Source organism: Stegostoma tigrinum, chromosome 29, assembly GCF_030684315.1.
Source record: "Stegostoma tigrinum isolate sSteTig4 chromosome 29, sSteTig4.hap1, whole genome shotgun sequence".
Lineage (NCBI taxonomy): Eukaryota > Metazoa > Chordata > Chondrichthyes > Orectolobiformes > Stegostomatidae > Stegostoma > Stegostoma tigrinum.
In genome coordinates, this window is record NC_081382.1 from 34,316,003 (window position 1) to 34,330,960 (window position 14,958).

General features: G+C 40.6%; 1 protein-coding gene across 4 annotated transcripts in view; it reads left to right on the forward strand.

Annotated features, from left to right (window-relative positions):
- The window catches only part of LOC125465457 (SH2 domain-containing protein 3C-like), a 160,637-nt gene that overhangs the window by 17,063 nt on the left and 128,616 nt on the right, over positions 1-14,958 (forward strand). For 2 of the 4 annotated variants that reach the window (XM_048559004.2, XM_048559008.2), the window contains one exon: positions 9,347-9,427. The exons of 1 other annotated variant lie outside the window; for it this stretch is intronic. In XM_048559004.2, coding sequence (XP_048414961.1) covers positions 9,347-9,427 — 81 coding nt within the window. Of the gene's footprint in view, positions 1-9,164; positions 9,428-14,958 lie in introns of those variants that run through there. One more of the 4 variants, XM_048559006.2, reaches the window with a different exon arrangement.

Genomic DNA, 14,958 nt, shown 5'->3' on the forward strand with positions numbered 1-14,958 from the left:
ATTTTCATTTAATTTGCACCTTCTGTGACCTCAGGATGTCCTAACGAACTCAACAGCCAACAAAGTAAAAAACAAGTTCTTGTGTGGCGCAATTTCTAATGTAATGTTGTAAGCACCCGTGGTATTGTAAAATGTCAAAAGGCATTTTGTAGCATTAACACTCAAACACATTTAGACACTTAACTTTGGGATGTCAACTATGATCAAATCTACAGGTATTCCTACAAGTTTCATCACATGACTGGCCTCCATGCTTCAGCCATGAGTTAGCCAACACATCCTTCTTTGTGATGCATTGTCTCCATATACGAATCAGAGAGCGAAAGGACTTACTGACCAATTGGTTCCTGCTTTTTTCTCCCCATTTTCAATATCCTTCTAATTGGTAAAGAGAAATGTTTCAAAGAAGGTTGTTAAACAATCTTCTTTTAAATATCCAAGATAACAAAGTGTGGAGCTGGATGAACAGTCAGACCAAGCAGCATCTTAGGAGCACAAAAGCTGGTGTTTCGGGCCTAGACCCTTCATCAGAAATAGGAGATGGGGAGCGGATTCTGAAATAAATAGGGAGAGAGGGGGAGGCGGACCGAAGATGGATAGAGGAGAAGATAAGTGGAGAGGAGAGTATAGGTGGAGAGGTAGGGAGGGGATAGGTCAGTCTGGGGAGGACAGACAGGTCAAGGGGGCGGGATGAGGTTAGTGGGTAGGAAATGGAGGTGTAACTTGAGGTGGGAGGAGGGGATAGGTGAGAGGAAGAGCAGGTTAGGGAGCCGGGGACGAGCTGGTCTGGTTTTGGGATGCAGTGGGGAGGAAGGGAGATTTTGAAGCTGGTGAAATCCACATTGAAACCATTGGGCTGCAGGGTTCCAAGCGGAATATGAGTTGCTGTTCCTGCAACCTACGGGTGGCATCATTATGACGCTGCAGGAGGCCCACGATGGACCTGTCATCTAAGGAATGGGAGGGGGAGTTAGAATGGTTCGCGGCTGGGAGGTGCAGTTGTTTATTGAGAACCGAGCGTAGGTGTTCTGCAAAGTGGTCCCCTAGCCTCCGTTTGGTTTCCCCAATGTAGAGGTAGCTACACGGGTACAGCAGATGCAGTATATCCCCTTGATTTTTCTCCAGGGTTTCCTGCAATATCCTGGAGATTGATCTCCGATTCCTAGAAACCTCTGGATGGTCCTGGAGGATTGAGCCAAACAAATAAATATAAGGAGATGTGGCCAAAAACTATGTCAAAGAGATAGGAAAGAGAAGGAAGAGATAGAGTGAGAGAATTCCAGAACTTGGGGCTTAGGCTTTTAACGGTACAGCTGTCAATGGTAGAATGCTAACAAAGTTCTTTGAAGTTCATCTGAACAGGAGCTTTTGTTGAGCAATATAAGGGATAGAAATGCAATCAATATCTGAAAAGGAAGCAATTGCAATTATGCAAAGCCTCTTCCTGCTTCATTTCAACATTTCGAGTAGTCAAAGACCTTTAGAACATAGGCTGTGGTGTGGCACTATTTCCCCGAACTTACAGAATCTGTGAAGAGGCTGAATCCGTCAAAGAGACAGTTGTTTAAGAAATTAGAAAACTGTTTTATGCCTGTATAATTTGTGGTGTTGTGTGACTTCTGAGTGTGACTTCTGATCCTGAATAACTGAAGCATTGCTCCCCTACTTTAATATTAAATGAACAATAATGTTTTGTTAGCTTTCCTAATTACTTGCTGTACCTGCATACTAGCCTTTTGATAGTCATGCTGTAGGACACCCAGGTCCCTGTGCAACTCAAGAGCTCTGCAATCTCTTACCATTAAGATATTATGCTTCATTTTATGCTCCTGCCAAAATGGACAAATTCATATTTTCCACATTATGTTTGTCTTTCCACATCTTTGCCCACCTGCTTAACTAATCTATATCCTTCTGTAGTTTCCTTGTGTCAGCTTCGCAACGTGTTTTCCTACCTATCATTGTATCATCTGTAAATTTAACAACCATATCATTGGGAGCTTCATTCACATATTTATTGTAAAGAATTGAGGCCCCAATGTTATTTGCTTTGGCAAACAACTTGTTATGTCTTACCAAACAGAAAATTGCCCATTTATGCCTATGCTGTTTCCTGCTAACTAGTCAATCTCCTGTCCTTGATAATATACTACCCCAAAAGTGTAAGCTTTTATTTTCCACAATGACATTTGGTGTGGCACCTTATCAAATGCTTTTTTGAAAATCTAAGTGTAGTACACCCACAGTTCTCTTCTATCCTTAGTACTTAGAGAACATCAAAGAATAAGTTAAGACCATAAGACATAGGAGTGGAAGTCATTCCATTCGGCCCATCAAGTCCACTCCGCCATTTAAATCATGGCTGATGGGCATTTCAACTCCACTTCCCTGCACTCTCCCCATAGCCCTTGATTCCTTGTGAGATTAGGAATTTGTTGATCTCTGCCTTGAAGGCATCTAACGACCCGGCCTCCACTGCACTCCGTGGCAATGAATTCCACAAGCCCACCACTCTCTGGCTGAAGAAATGTCTCCTCATTTCCGTTTTAAATTTACCCCCTCTAATTCTAAGGCTGTGCCCACGGGTCCTAGTCTCCCTGCCTAACCGAAACAACTTCCCAGCTTCCACCCTTTCTAAGCCATACATTATCTTGTAAGTTTCTATTAGATCTCCCTTCAACCTTCTAAACTCTAATGAATACAATCCCAGGATCCTTAGCCGTTCATCATACGTTAAACCTACCATTCCAGGGATCATCCGTGTGAATCTCTACTGGACACACTCCAGGGCGAGTATATCCTTCCTGAGGTGTGGGGCCCAAAATTGGACACAGTATTCTAAACGGGGCCTAACTAGACCTTTATAGAGTCTGAGAAGCACATCACTGCTTTTATATTCTAACCCTCTTGAGATAAACGACAACATTACATTTGCTTTATTAACCACAGACTCTATCTACAAGTTAACTTTTAGAGAATCCTGGACCAACACTCCCAGATCCCTTTGTACTTCTGATTTGCGAATTTTCTCACCGTTTAGAAAATAGTCCATGCCTGTATTCTTTTTTCCAAAGTGCAAATCCTCGCATTTGCTCACATTGAATTTCATCAGCCATTTCCTGGACCACTCTCCTAAACTGTCTAAATCTTTCTGCAGCTTCCCCACCTCCTCAGTACTACCTGCCTGTCCACCTATCTTGGTATCATCGGCAAACTTTGCCAGAATGCCCCCGGTCCCTTCAACCAGATCATTAATATATAAGGTGAACAGCTGCGGCCCCAACACTGAACCCTGTGGGACACCACTCGTCACCGGTTGCCATTCTGAAAAAGAGCCTTTTATCCCAACTCTCTGCCTTCTGTCAGACAGCCAATCCTCAATCCAAGCCAGTAGCTTACCTCAAAAACCATGGGCCCTCACCTTGCTCAGCCTCCCGTGAGGCACCTTATCAAAGGCCTTTTGGAAGTCTAGATAGATAACATCTACTGGGTTTCCTTGGTCTAACATACTTGATTAAACATACTTTCCTTTCACAAAACTGTGTTTCGTGGAGGTGGCATAGTGACTCAGTGGTTAGCATTGTTGCCTCACAGCATCAGGAACCCAGGTTCAATTCCACTCTGAGGTGACTGTGTGAAGTTTGCACATTCCTCTCGTGTTTGTGGGGATGTCCTTGCAGAGATGTGCAGTTTAGATGGATTGACCATGCTAACTTGCCCATAGTGTCTACAGATGTGCTGGCTAGGTAGATTAGCCATGGGAAATGCAGGGTTACAGGGATAGTTTAATGGTGTGCATCTGTGTGGGATGTTCTTTGAAGGGTCAGTGTGGACTTGATGAGCCAAATAGCCTGCTACCATACTGTAGAGTTTTTATGTTGACTTCATCTGAATACCTTGAATTCATTGAATTTTCCTGTTATCAAGTCATTAGCTTCTAACATTTTCCCTGTGACAGATGTTAAACTAACTGGCCTAAACCTCCTTTTATCTGTCTCCTTTTTTTTGAATAAAGGAGTTACATTAGCTATTTTCCAGTCTAATGGAAAATGACCCTAGTGAATTTTGAAAAAGGAATAAAAGCAATGCATCAACTGTTCCACAGCTAGTTCTTTTAAGACCCAAGGATGGAAACCATCAGGACCCATGGACTTATTGCCCTGCAGTTCCAACAATTTGTTAAATACTATTTCTTTGGTGATAGTAAGTTTCTGGAAGTCATCTCTCCCTTCCAATTCCTAATTGATTGCTATTTCTGTGATGTTACTTGCATCCTCTTTAGCCAAGACTAACCAAAAATACTCATTCAATTCATTTTCAATCTTCTCATTTTCCTTTTTTAATTACCAGACTGATTTTCTACTATACCAACACTTATTTTGCTAAAAGTTTCTTTTTTAAATAGCTGTAGTAACTCTTACTATCTGTCTTTATGTTTTAACTAGCCTTCTCTTGTACTCTAATGTTTTATTACTTATTAATCTTTTAGTCATTGTTTACTTTCTTTTATACTTTATTGAATCTTCTGATCTGACAGCCATCTTTGCACAATTATATACTTACTCTTGAAGCTTAATATTATCTTTAACCCTTTAGTTAGCCATTGATGGAGGGAGTGTTCTCCCTTGAAATGTTCCTTTCCCTTTGAATTGTATTAATTCTGTGCATTCTGAAACGTCTCCTTAAATGTCTGTCACAATATCTGTAGTCACCTATTTGTTAACCAAAATTGCCAGATATGCTTTCTCAAGCTCTGCTTTCATGCCTTCACAATTGTCCTTGTTTAAGTACAAACAGTCTTCTCTCCTTCAAGCTATATGTAAAATTCAATCATATAATGATCACTGCTACTTAGGGTACCTTTCATTAGAAGGTGATTAAGAAGGTCTTGTCAGTTAATGCCAGGTCTAGTAAGGTCTGCTCCCTGGTTTGTCCAGAAGATGTTCTAACAAATTATTCCAAAACCTTTTGTGAATTCCTCAGCTAGGTTTCTTTTGCCAATCTGATATCTCCTGTCTATACGCAGATTAAAATCCCCCCATAATAATCGCAGTATCCTCTGAAAAGATCCCATTATTTCTCTCTAATATCCTTCCCTGCAATGTGATATTGACATAAATGGCAAATTTTAAGGACTGGGTCTTCATAGATGATTGTTAACAACTTGACACCACTATCTGATTATGTCATTAGCTTCTCATGATGGCACCCAACAAAAAATTAACCAGAATAATTTAAAGGAGCTCATATAATATCATCAGTGAGTTGCTGAGAGATTTAAGAATGACAATCCTGTCTGCTCAAAAGCAAATAGACAGTCAATCCTGTATATATCTGATCATGAAGCCCAGAAATGGACAAGTTCCTTCGTTTTTAATCTAATCTGTATAATGCCAAATGGTCAAATCTCTTCATGCTGACTCCCAAGGATAAATGTTCCAGAATGAATGCAAAACTCTAGCGCCCAAACCAAACTATCATTCAAGTACTGACCTACAAATGTGAAGGATGCTTCACAGGGAATTTTATTGTCACTGCATGGTTAATGAACCACATGCCAGATCTCACCATAAACAGCAAAGAATCTAATCATATTTGTATAATTTGCTTAATTTTAATCAGGCTGAACTAATGATAATAATGTGTCATAGAAGTTGGAAAAAATGGGACCTCATAAACTCTGGTTAGCAAATTCCTGGTCTCCACATCAGCCCTGACATTACTCAATGTGTGGTTATGGAATAGCATTGTTATAGTGAGGCTGGGATGGGAATGGTTTCCGGAAGTGTAAATTTCTGTTAAAACTTTTGCAACTAATTGCAGTACTGAGGTCTGCAGGACTTTTTACAAATATCTGACTATCTCTGAAGAATATCAACAATTCTTTGAAAGCTGTGTTTTTTTTAAATTAGTAATTTAGATTTTGCTTTTCACCCATGCCAAACCCCATTCTCTTTACCCCATGTTGCAGGTCATTTCTACTCAATTGTTGGGACCCTAACTGAACTCCTTGAAGTCATTAACTGGGATAGAATGGGGATTTGCAGTTCAGTGCTAACAGTAGGGAAAAAAGTAGTACTTTTCAAGAATGCTTTAATCAGAAACATTCCCAAGAGCTGCAGTTTTCTGAAGGGGCAACAGCATGGATCAGATACTTTACTCAACCTCTCAAGCCTTGAGATGTTGCAGTGTGACATGATTAACAAACATGCTTGTTGCACCAGTCAGTTACAGTGATATTTCTTTCATAGAGATGACTTGTGTGCAGGTACCAGCGTTCATGTTGCTAATGCTCCAGGTTGCCCTGGAGTTTCTTGGAAATAAAGATTAACCTCAAGGATGATGCTAGAAGCATCTCAGAAGATAAACCAAAAGCATTTTTAAGGTCATTTTAACACTTTTTTATTAATATTAATTAATTTAAGTTGTTATTTTAAAAAAATTAGAGGTGGAAAACAGAAGTTTGACTGAATCAGAGAATAAGAACAGGAAGCCATTCGACTCTCTGAACCTGTGCCAGCTCTTTCAAAGGCCAATCTGGTTAGTCCCTTACCCACTTTTTCCTCTATAACTTTGCAATTTGGAATTCCAAATTGTACTCACACGTTACGTTAAAATGATCTTCCATTATGTTGCCTCAATCACCTTAAAGTTGTGTTCTCTAGTTACTGACCCTTCAGCTATTGGAAACAGTTCTCTTTATTTACTCTACTTAATCCCTTTGTGAATCTTCAAATATTACTACCAAATTTCCTCTTACCCTTCTCTCCTCTAAGGTGAACTACCCTAGCTTGTCCAGTCTAACCATGCAATTATATTCTTTCATAAGCAGAAACATTCTAAGTTAAATTTCTCCAAGATCTTCAGATTCTTCCTAAAATATGGTGCCCAGAGTTGAATGCAGTAGTCCTGCTGGAGTTGAGCTGATGCTTTATGTGGGATTGGCTTTTGTACTCCACATATCTATAAAGATTGGGGGTCATATTTATTTTAGGAGAAACTGCTTTATTATGATGCTCCCTGCAAGGGGAGCTGGAGCAATGTGGGTGCAGAGATGGGGGTGATGGTTATGGATGGATAATGAAGATACTATTCAGAACCCGCTTCTTGGAATGACTGAAATTCTCCCCTGTGGACACACAGAGATGGCCAAAACACAGCCAGTGTAAAGGAGTGGCCTATCCTGGCTGCAGAATGGGCTGGGCGGAGAGGACAGTACTCCATTAACATTAAACCAGTGTGACCCTACCTCTCCCCTAACCCATGTGATTATCCCCAGTCCTGACAATGAAGGATGACATTTAAAAGCTCTGAGAGGGTACCTACATCTCTCTCCCTAGCTCTTTCTCAATCTAATGTGTGTTAACAGGCTGTCACCCTCTCAGTCCTGGACAGAGGCTTCCTGTTAGCCCTGCCATGCCCACCTACAATCCTTAAATGGATGTAAAGCTCATTGTGTGATTATTATTTGACCATTCCTTTTGAAATCCTGTCAGGGAACATCCTAATAATAAAATCGTTTTGAAAGGGAATGTTCATTTTCCATTTGGTGTGGGAATAAGACAACACACCATGAAGATGATTGAGCCAGGTTGCCACTAGTTGGAGAGTTGGGTATGGGAGACTACATGATAAGACACCTTGCAATGAGTTCAGAGTTAACAACGTCATGTCTGTCATTTTGAAAAAAAATGAATCCACAGAATATAGGAGCAGAAGTAGACCATTCAGCCCATTGAGTCTAATTCACCATTTAATGAAATCATGGTTCATCTGATAATCCTCCCCTTAACCCTGATTCTCTTACTGATTAAAAATCTGTCTCTCTCAGCCTTGAATATCCTTAATGACCCAGGCTCAATAGCCCAATGTCGTAAAGAATTCCATAGATTCACTTCTTCCGAGAGAAGTCAGATATTTTTCCAATCACCTCACCTAAAGCGAGTGTTTGTATGTTTTTCTACCTCCTTTTCTCAGGTATCAACTAACATCAAAATAAGCTGGTCATTATCACATTGCTTACACCGTAGCTTGCGGCATTGCTGCAGTGATTACAGTTTAAGCTAAGCTGAAAAGTGCTTCAGGTTACACTGAGGTTACAAGGGTGCTATGTGAATGCATGTTGCTTTTTTTGTCACTTATCACAACCATCATTGTGGTATCTGAATGATGCCCTGGATTAAATCAGCAAGGAAGCTTTGCATTTATCTTCGGTGGATTTTCAGGAAGTGCAGCAATGTGCACCCAAGGTCAATATTAGGCTTGTTTGGGCGCTGTCAGAGCTAGTCAAGCAGAGAAGTTCTCTCTGCAGCCTTACCCAAATTGGACAGAAACAAGAATTTTATGTTTTGCAGATGAGACAGAATATGAGCTCAGTGTTCGGCTGAGGCAAATTCACAGATCAAGTTGCCCTTGGCCAACTTAAGTTGGCATTCCAATGGAAGGAACAATCTTGTTGCCAAATTGGCACAGAAAAGCCATGAGTGACGAATTAAATAGGGCGTACTCGCCTGAGAAATAATGATGAGGTAGAGCAGATTTGTTTTTAATTTTGTGACAAATCTACACTTTCCTTGATTTAAAATCAACACATCCTCTCATTCTTGTGTATCAACAATATCCTAAATGTAATAGACCAATCTCCCTAATAAAATCATTAGTGTTTTAAAGCATCTATTTTTATGATATTGTGAAAAGTAAAAAGTGGAAGATACCTTCCCTCCATGTTTACAATATAATTAGTGTATAATTCACGGAGAACAAAATCCTGTCAATCTGCAACATTGCTAACACGTGGCCATTAAGCATGTAACATATTTACTGCCATGTTTACAATTTTGATAACACACAGCAACCAGAGCAAATTCTTCCCCCGAGAAGGTTTGATGCTGGCACAGACATCAGAAACATAGTATGTTATTCTTTACCACAGCAAGCTCAAAAATGAATAAAGCACAAGTTACAATCTCCAATGGGTTAAGGGGAAACTCCTCAGAGAAATGAAATGAATACAGATGTCTTGGCTAACTGTCAGAGAGAAACCATTAACTGCCTTACTGCATTTTACAAGTGAAGGAAAACAGAAGATAGAATCAGATCGTAACAGATGAAACCGAGAGATCAGAAAAGAGTCAGTAAACATGACATTTAAGATACTCCTAGATGCAGAAAGTGACCTTGTCAGTTGAGAAGGCAGCCCAGGCATTTGACAGTTCTCAGGAAGTGACAATGCAATGATTCTATCCAAGAGGCAGAAAGAGAGCTGCCACTGCTGCAATGGAGATTTTGTAAAAGTATGGAGGTTTCGGGCTGACACAGAAAAGTGTTTTTTTCTCTTTCATAACAGTGCATCTGCCATCCTTCACTGCCTTTCCAAAAGAGAGGAAATCTCCAACAACAGAAGCCACCATGAGTTTGAAAAAACTAAGTAAGTGTCAACGGTTGATTTCATTATGAACTGAAAGAAGAAAATTTATTTCGTGTAGACAGATGTCTTGAGCTTGCCTCAATATATTGAACTGTCAGATGATTTAAAGGGAAAGTTTCTAAGTGGGAAATGTGAATACAGACTGTGACCTTTGCTATTTCTCTTAGTCTTCAAAATGTTTTTGAAACTTTGAGACCCATCTTATATTGTGAGAATGATATGCCTGTGTCCTACTGTAGTGTGTTAGTGGTGTATGCATGTGTGTTAAAAGAGAGTAGTGTTTGTGTGTGTACGAGAGACAGAGGTAAAGAGTAGCGCATACATGTATGAGAGAGGGAGTGGGATAAGCATCAGTGTGTATGCTTGAGAGTACAGGGTAATGTGTCTGTAAAAGCAGTGTGTGTTAAAGCAATGTGTGTAGAGTGGTGTGTGTGTGTGTGTGTGTGTGTGTGTGTGTGTGTGTGTGTGTGTGTGTGTAAGAATGGTTTATTTTGTGTGCGTAAGATAGACATTCATGTACTGGAGTCATGTGTGTGTGCACTAGAATGACGTTGGCACGTATGAGTGACACATACACTAGGAGTAGCATCTGCATGTGCACTTGTGTGGTGAGTGCACATGAGGGAAGAGTGATGTGTGTGTGCATTAAAGTGGTGAGTATGAGAGAGGCATGTGTGCATATACACGCGAATGGTGCATGCGCATGATAGTGATGTGTGTGTTTGCGCATGAGACTGATACATGCACGTGAGCGAGTAGTGGATATGCCTGCATTAGTGTGTGAGAGACAGCTGTGTGTGTGCTGGCAAAGGAGTGGTAAATGCACTTAAGAGAGACTGGTGTCTGAGAGTAAATGTACGTGAGAGATGTACATATGACAATAGTATGTATGTGTATGTAACAGTGGTGTGTCTAGACTATTGTGCAAGTTTATATGTAGGAGTTGTGTAATTGTGAGAATAGTGTGTGTGTAAAAGTGGTATGTGTGCAAGAGTGGAGTGTGCGTGTGCTGGATTTCTGAACGTGATAAGTGTGAGCGTGTGTGTGGACATCTGAGAATGATGCGTGTGATGTGATTGTGAGAGTGGTGTGTATATGTAACAGAATAGTGTGTAGGAGAATTGTGCATGTGTATGTAATGTGAAAGTGGTGTGTGTGCAAATGGTGAGAGTGGTATGTGCATAGATATGAGAGTAGTGTCTGTGAAGACTGTGTGCATGTGTGAATGCGGTGAGTGATATAAACAGGGTGAAGTGGTGTTTGTACATGTATGTATTAGAGTTATGACTGTGGGTGAAATGTTTGTGTAAATGTGTTGTGCATATGGGTGAGTGTGTAAAAACTGTGGGTGGAGGGATAGCGGAATTCTTGTGTTGATGGTAGAAGTTGTGAAATTTGGGTGTTGGTGTGTTAAATGAGGCAACATTATTTTAGGAATGAGATAACGGAAACTGCAGATGCTGGAGAATCCAAGATAACAAAGTGTGAAGCTGGATGAACACAGCAGGCCAAGCAGCATCTCAGGAGCACAAAAGCTGGCGTTTCGGGCCTAGACCCTTCATCAGAGAGGGGGATGGGGAGAGGGTTCTGGAATAAATAGGGAGAGAGGGGGAGGTGGACCGAAGACAGAGAGAAAAGATAGGTGGAGAGGAGAGTATAGGTGGGGAGGTAGGGAGGGTATATGTCAGTCCAGGGAAGACGGACAGGTCAAGGAGGTGGGATGAGGTTAGTAGGTAGGAAATGGAGGTGCAGCTTGGGGTGGGAGGAAGGGATGGGTGAGAGGAAGAACAGCCTGTCTCTGCCTCCCTAACCTGTTCTTCCTCTCACCCATCCCTTCCTCCCACCTCAAGCCGCACCTCCATTTCCTACCTACTAACCTCATCCCACCACCTTGACCTGTCCGTCTTCCCTGGACTGACCTATCCCCTCCCTACCTCCCCACCTACACTCTCCTCTCCACGTATCTTCTTTTCTCTCCATCTTCAGTCCGCACCCCCCTCTCTCCCTATTTATTCCAGAACCCTCACCCCATCCCCCTCTCTGATGAAGGGTCTAGGCCCGAAACGTCAGCTTTTGTGCTCCTGAGATGCTGCTTGGCCTGCTGTGTTCATCCAGCTTCACAGTTTATTATCTATTATTTTAGGAACGGCCTTTTTTTAATCTGCTATTTGAAAAACACTATGACATCACTGGACTATTTGGCAACACACCTCCGACAGAGGAAACTCAGTCCCACCCCCTCAGTTTTGTTATTGTCAGACTCATCAGTTTGAATATAATGAGGGAACAAAGCAGAACTCGCTAAAGTTAACTTTAAAATGGAGTACTTTTTCACAGATTAAATGATAATTGAAAACTTTTGTGCTGTACAACCTTGTTTATAGTTCCTGGTAGAGGACACAGCTCAAATTCTTACTGATGCTCCTGCCACAAGCCAATATAAAACGGGAGGATAGAGGGATTGAAATCCCATTTTTAAACACATGGGTAGTCGACTGAGGCTATTTCTGAATATTTTCTTGTAAATGCCTGGCAGCAGTTTATCAATCTGCCTTTATCACCAGGGAATGTTGGAAAGCATGGAGAGAAATATAATGACATTGAAAATGAGAGAATAATTTGTCTCCATTTATAGTAGTGAAATTTTTAACAAGAATTAACCACTTCCTCTTCATTCTTGCTGGTCTTACATTCTCGACAAAAATCCCAACTATACTTCAGTGAATAAGGTTCCACAAACAAGAATTAAACGTGGTGCTTAGTTTTTCTTTCATTTAAGGATCTTGCTGGGATTCTCAGTAGCAGAAAGTAGGTCAAAATAATAATGACAACTTACATTCATGAGTTACCTTCAATGTAGCAAAATGTGACCATAGATCTTGATTGAGAGGCAGGCACCTATTTGATAAAGTACTTGCTGATTTTGTTAGGACAAAGAAAATTGAGTGGTGATTTTTGGAGATGTTTAAAATGGTAAAGCCATGGACTAGAGATACAAACAAACCATTTCTAATGGCGAGGCATCTAGGATGAGGGGACATAGATTTGAGATTAAATGACAGAGATTGAGGGATGAGAGTGGGAGTAAACTGTTCACACAATAACGTCTAGAGTTTAGTGAGTGAAGCAGAAATCATGACAACATTAAAGAATAGGAATTGTGGGAAGGTGAGTCAAATGAAAAGGGAATAAAAGAACTTGGCAACAATATGAACATGTAAAATTATGATTGCTTCTAACGTAGAAGGCAAATCCTAACATGAATTGTTAGGATGAATGGCCTGCTTCTGTCCTGTAATTTCAATGTAATTCAATATCACATTAACCTTCAGGGATCTATCCATTCAGTCAATAGTTAAATCTCTAATCAGGTGCAATAGCTGGGATCTAGAGTATCCCATGCAAAAACATATCTAGAGGCAAATTTTAACCTGCTAAATTCTGTAGACAGGCAATATGTTAACAAGAGGCATGAGTTAAAAGCCTAATTCTTGCAGCATAAGGTGAGTTCCCAGTTCATTTCACCACCCACCTCCACTCACCAAATTCCACAGAGTTAAATTTGGGGCCCAAGATTTGAATCAGTAGGTCCGATTTTAATTTTGCATAAATGACTTGATCTTGAATGAGTTAAAATCTTGCTCAATGTTGTTGTTTAAGCTTCAGCACTTTCTGCTGATGATTTGAAACCAGTATTGAATTCCTAGAGATTAAAATTAGGAGCCTGAATGGATGGCTGGATATAAATGACCTTCACAGGAAGCCCTAGATGAAAACTTATTGCTGTTTAATTAATGTTATTTTTAGCATTCTTTGTAGTATTACAAAAATTCACCACCAGCTTCTCAAAGGCAACTAAGGATGGGCAATAAATGCTGGCCTAGCCAGTGGCTCCCACATCCTATGAAAGAGCAACAAAGTACATATAAATGGAATGGCAGAACTGCATCATGTACAGCAGCACTATTCCTGGGAGCAGTGCCAGTTTGGTGCAACCCTGGGCAGAAAGCAATGTGACATTCTCAAGATTTCTCCCGTGCACACCTCATTACAGAATGTGGCTTTGCTGATCTATTCAGTCCCCTTGCTGAACATAGAACATTACAGCACAGTACAGGCCCTTCGGCCCTTGATGTTGTGCTGACCTGTCATACCGATCTGCTGCTTGGGAAAGTTGGCCTGGTAACATAGTGACCATAAGCAAAGGAGAAAATAAATGTCTTCTGCAAAATTTTGGTCTGCAGTTTCAAGGACATCATATCGATGCTTCATTAATTCATTCTGAATTTTATTGTCAGACAATGCACCTCAGGCTGTTTTGTTTTTCTGTAATATGCATTTGACCTGTCAACTATTCATTACTTGCTTGGACAATTGTTCAGGCCTACGCTTAAACCATTAGATTCAGGTGACTATATGCTCATTGCAAAACTCATTGTTATCTGTATCTAGGGGTAACCTAAAGCAATAGAAGGACTGAATAGGTTAGGACTATACTCACTGGACTTTAGAAGAATGGGGCGAATCTCGATATAATTCTGACAGGACTACACAGAGTAAATGCAGGAAGGATGTTCCCGATGACTGGGGAGTTTGGAATCAAGAGTCACAGTTTAATTAGATGGGGCAGGCTATTTATAACTGAGATGAGGAGAAATCTCTTCACCCAGAGAGTGGTGAGCCTGTGGAATTCTCAGCCACAAAGGCAGGTGAGGCGAAAACATTAAATATTTTCAAGAAGGAATTACAAATAGATCTTAGGAATAAAGGGGTCAAAGGATATGGGGAGAAAACAGGAACAGGGTACTGAGTTGGATGATCAGCCATGATCATATTGAATGGTAGAGCAGGCAACAGGGCCAAATGGACTACTCCTGCTCCAAATTTCTCTATTCCTATTTTTCTACATCAAATTCTGCAGTTGGAGAATAGCAACATACAGAACTGGAGTGGGCCATTCAGATCCCTTGTGCCAATTCTAATTTTCAGTTGGATCAGAGCTGTTAAGCTCCTTACCACCGTTTACCTGACTGTTGCATATCCTGAGACAGCCTTAGCCAACTAAAATCCACTGCCATCAGTCTTGAAAATTTCAACTGAATCAAAATCAAAATTGACATCCTTCTGAGGCAAGACATTCTGATTTCACCACCTGTTATTTGGAAAACATGCTTCTAATTTTAATTTCTAATTTTAATATTAATGTTCTCCTGATTACACCAATAGAGAAAATAGTTTCCCCATATGTCCAGGATCACGATGTATCCAGGCAGTTCTTTTTGGATTTGGTTAAAAGTAGTTAAGAGAAGACTTGACCACAGCAATTTGCTTCTAACATATTAGCTACAGACCTGAATCAAGAGTCTGCCGCATTCCACTTTGGAATACGGAAGACCTCCGGAACATCAGATTGCTTTTCCCTTCTCTTACACATTTTCCTGAATCCCATCCTTGTCACCAAAAATGTCTTTGATCACAGCATGTATCCAAGCGGTTCATTTCAGATTTGGGTAAATATAACTAAGAGAACG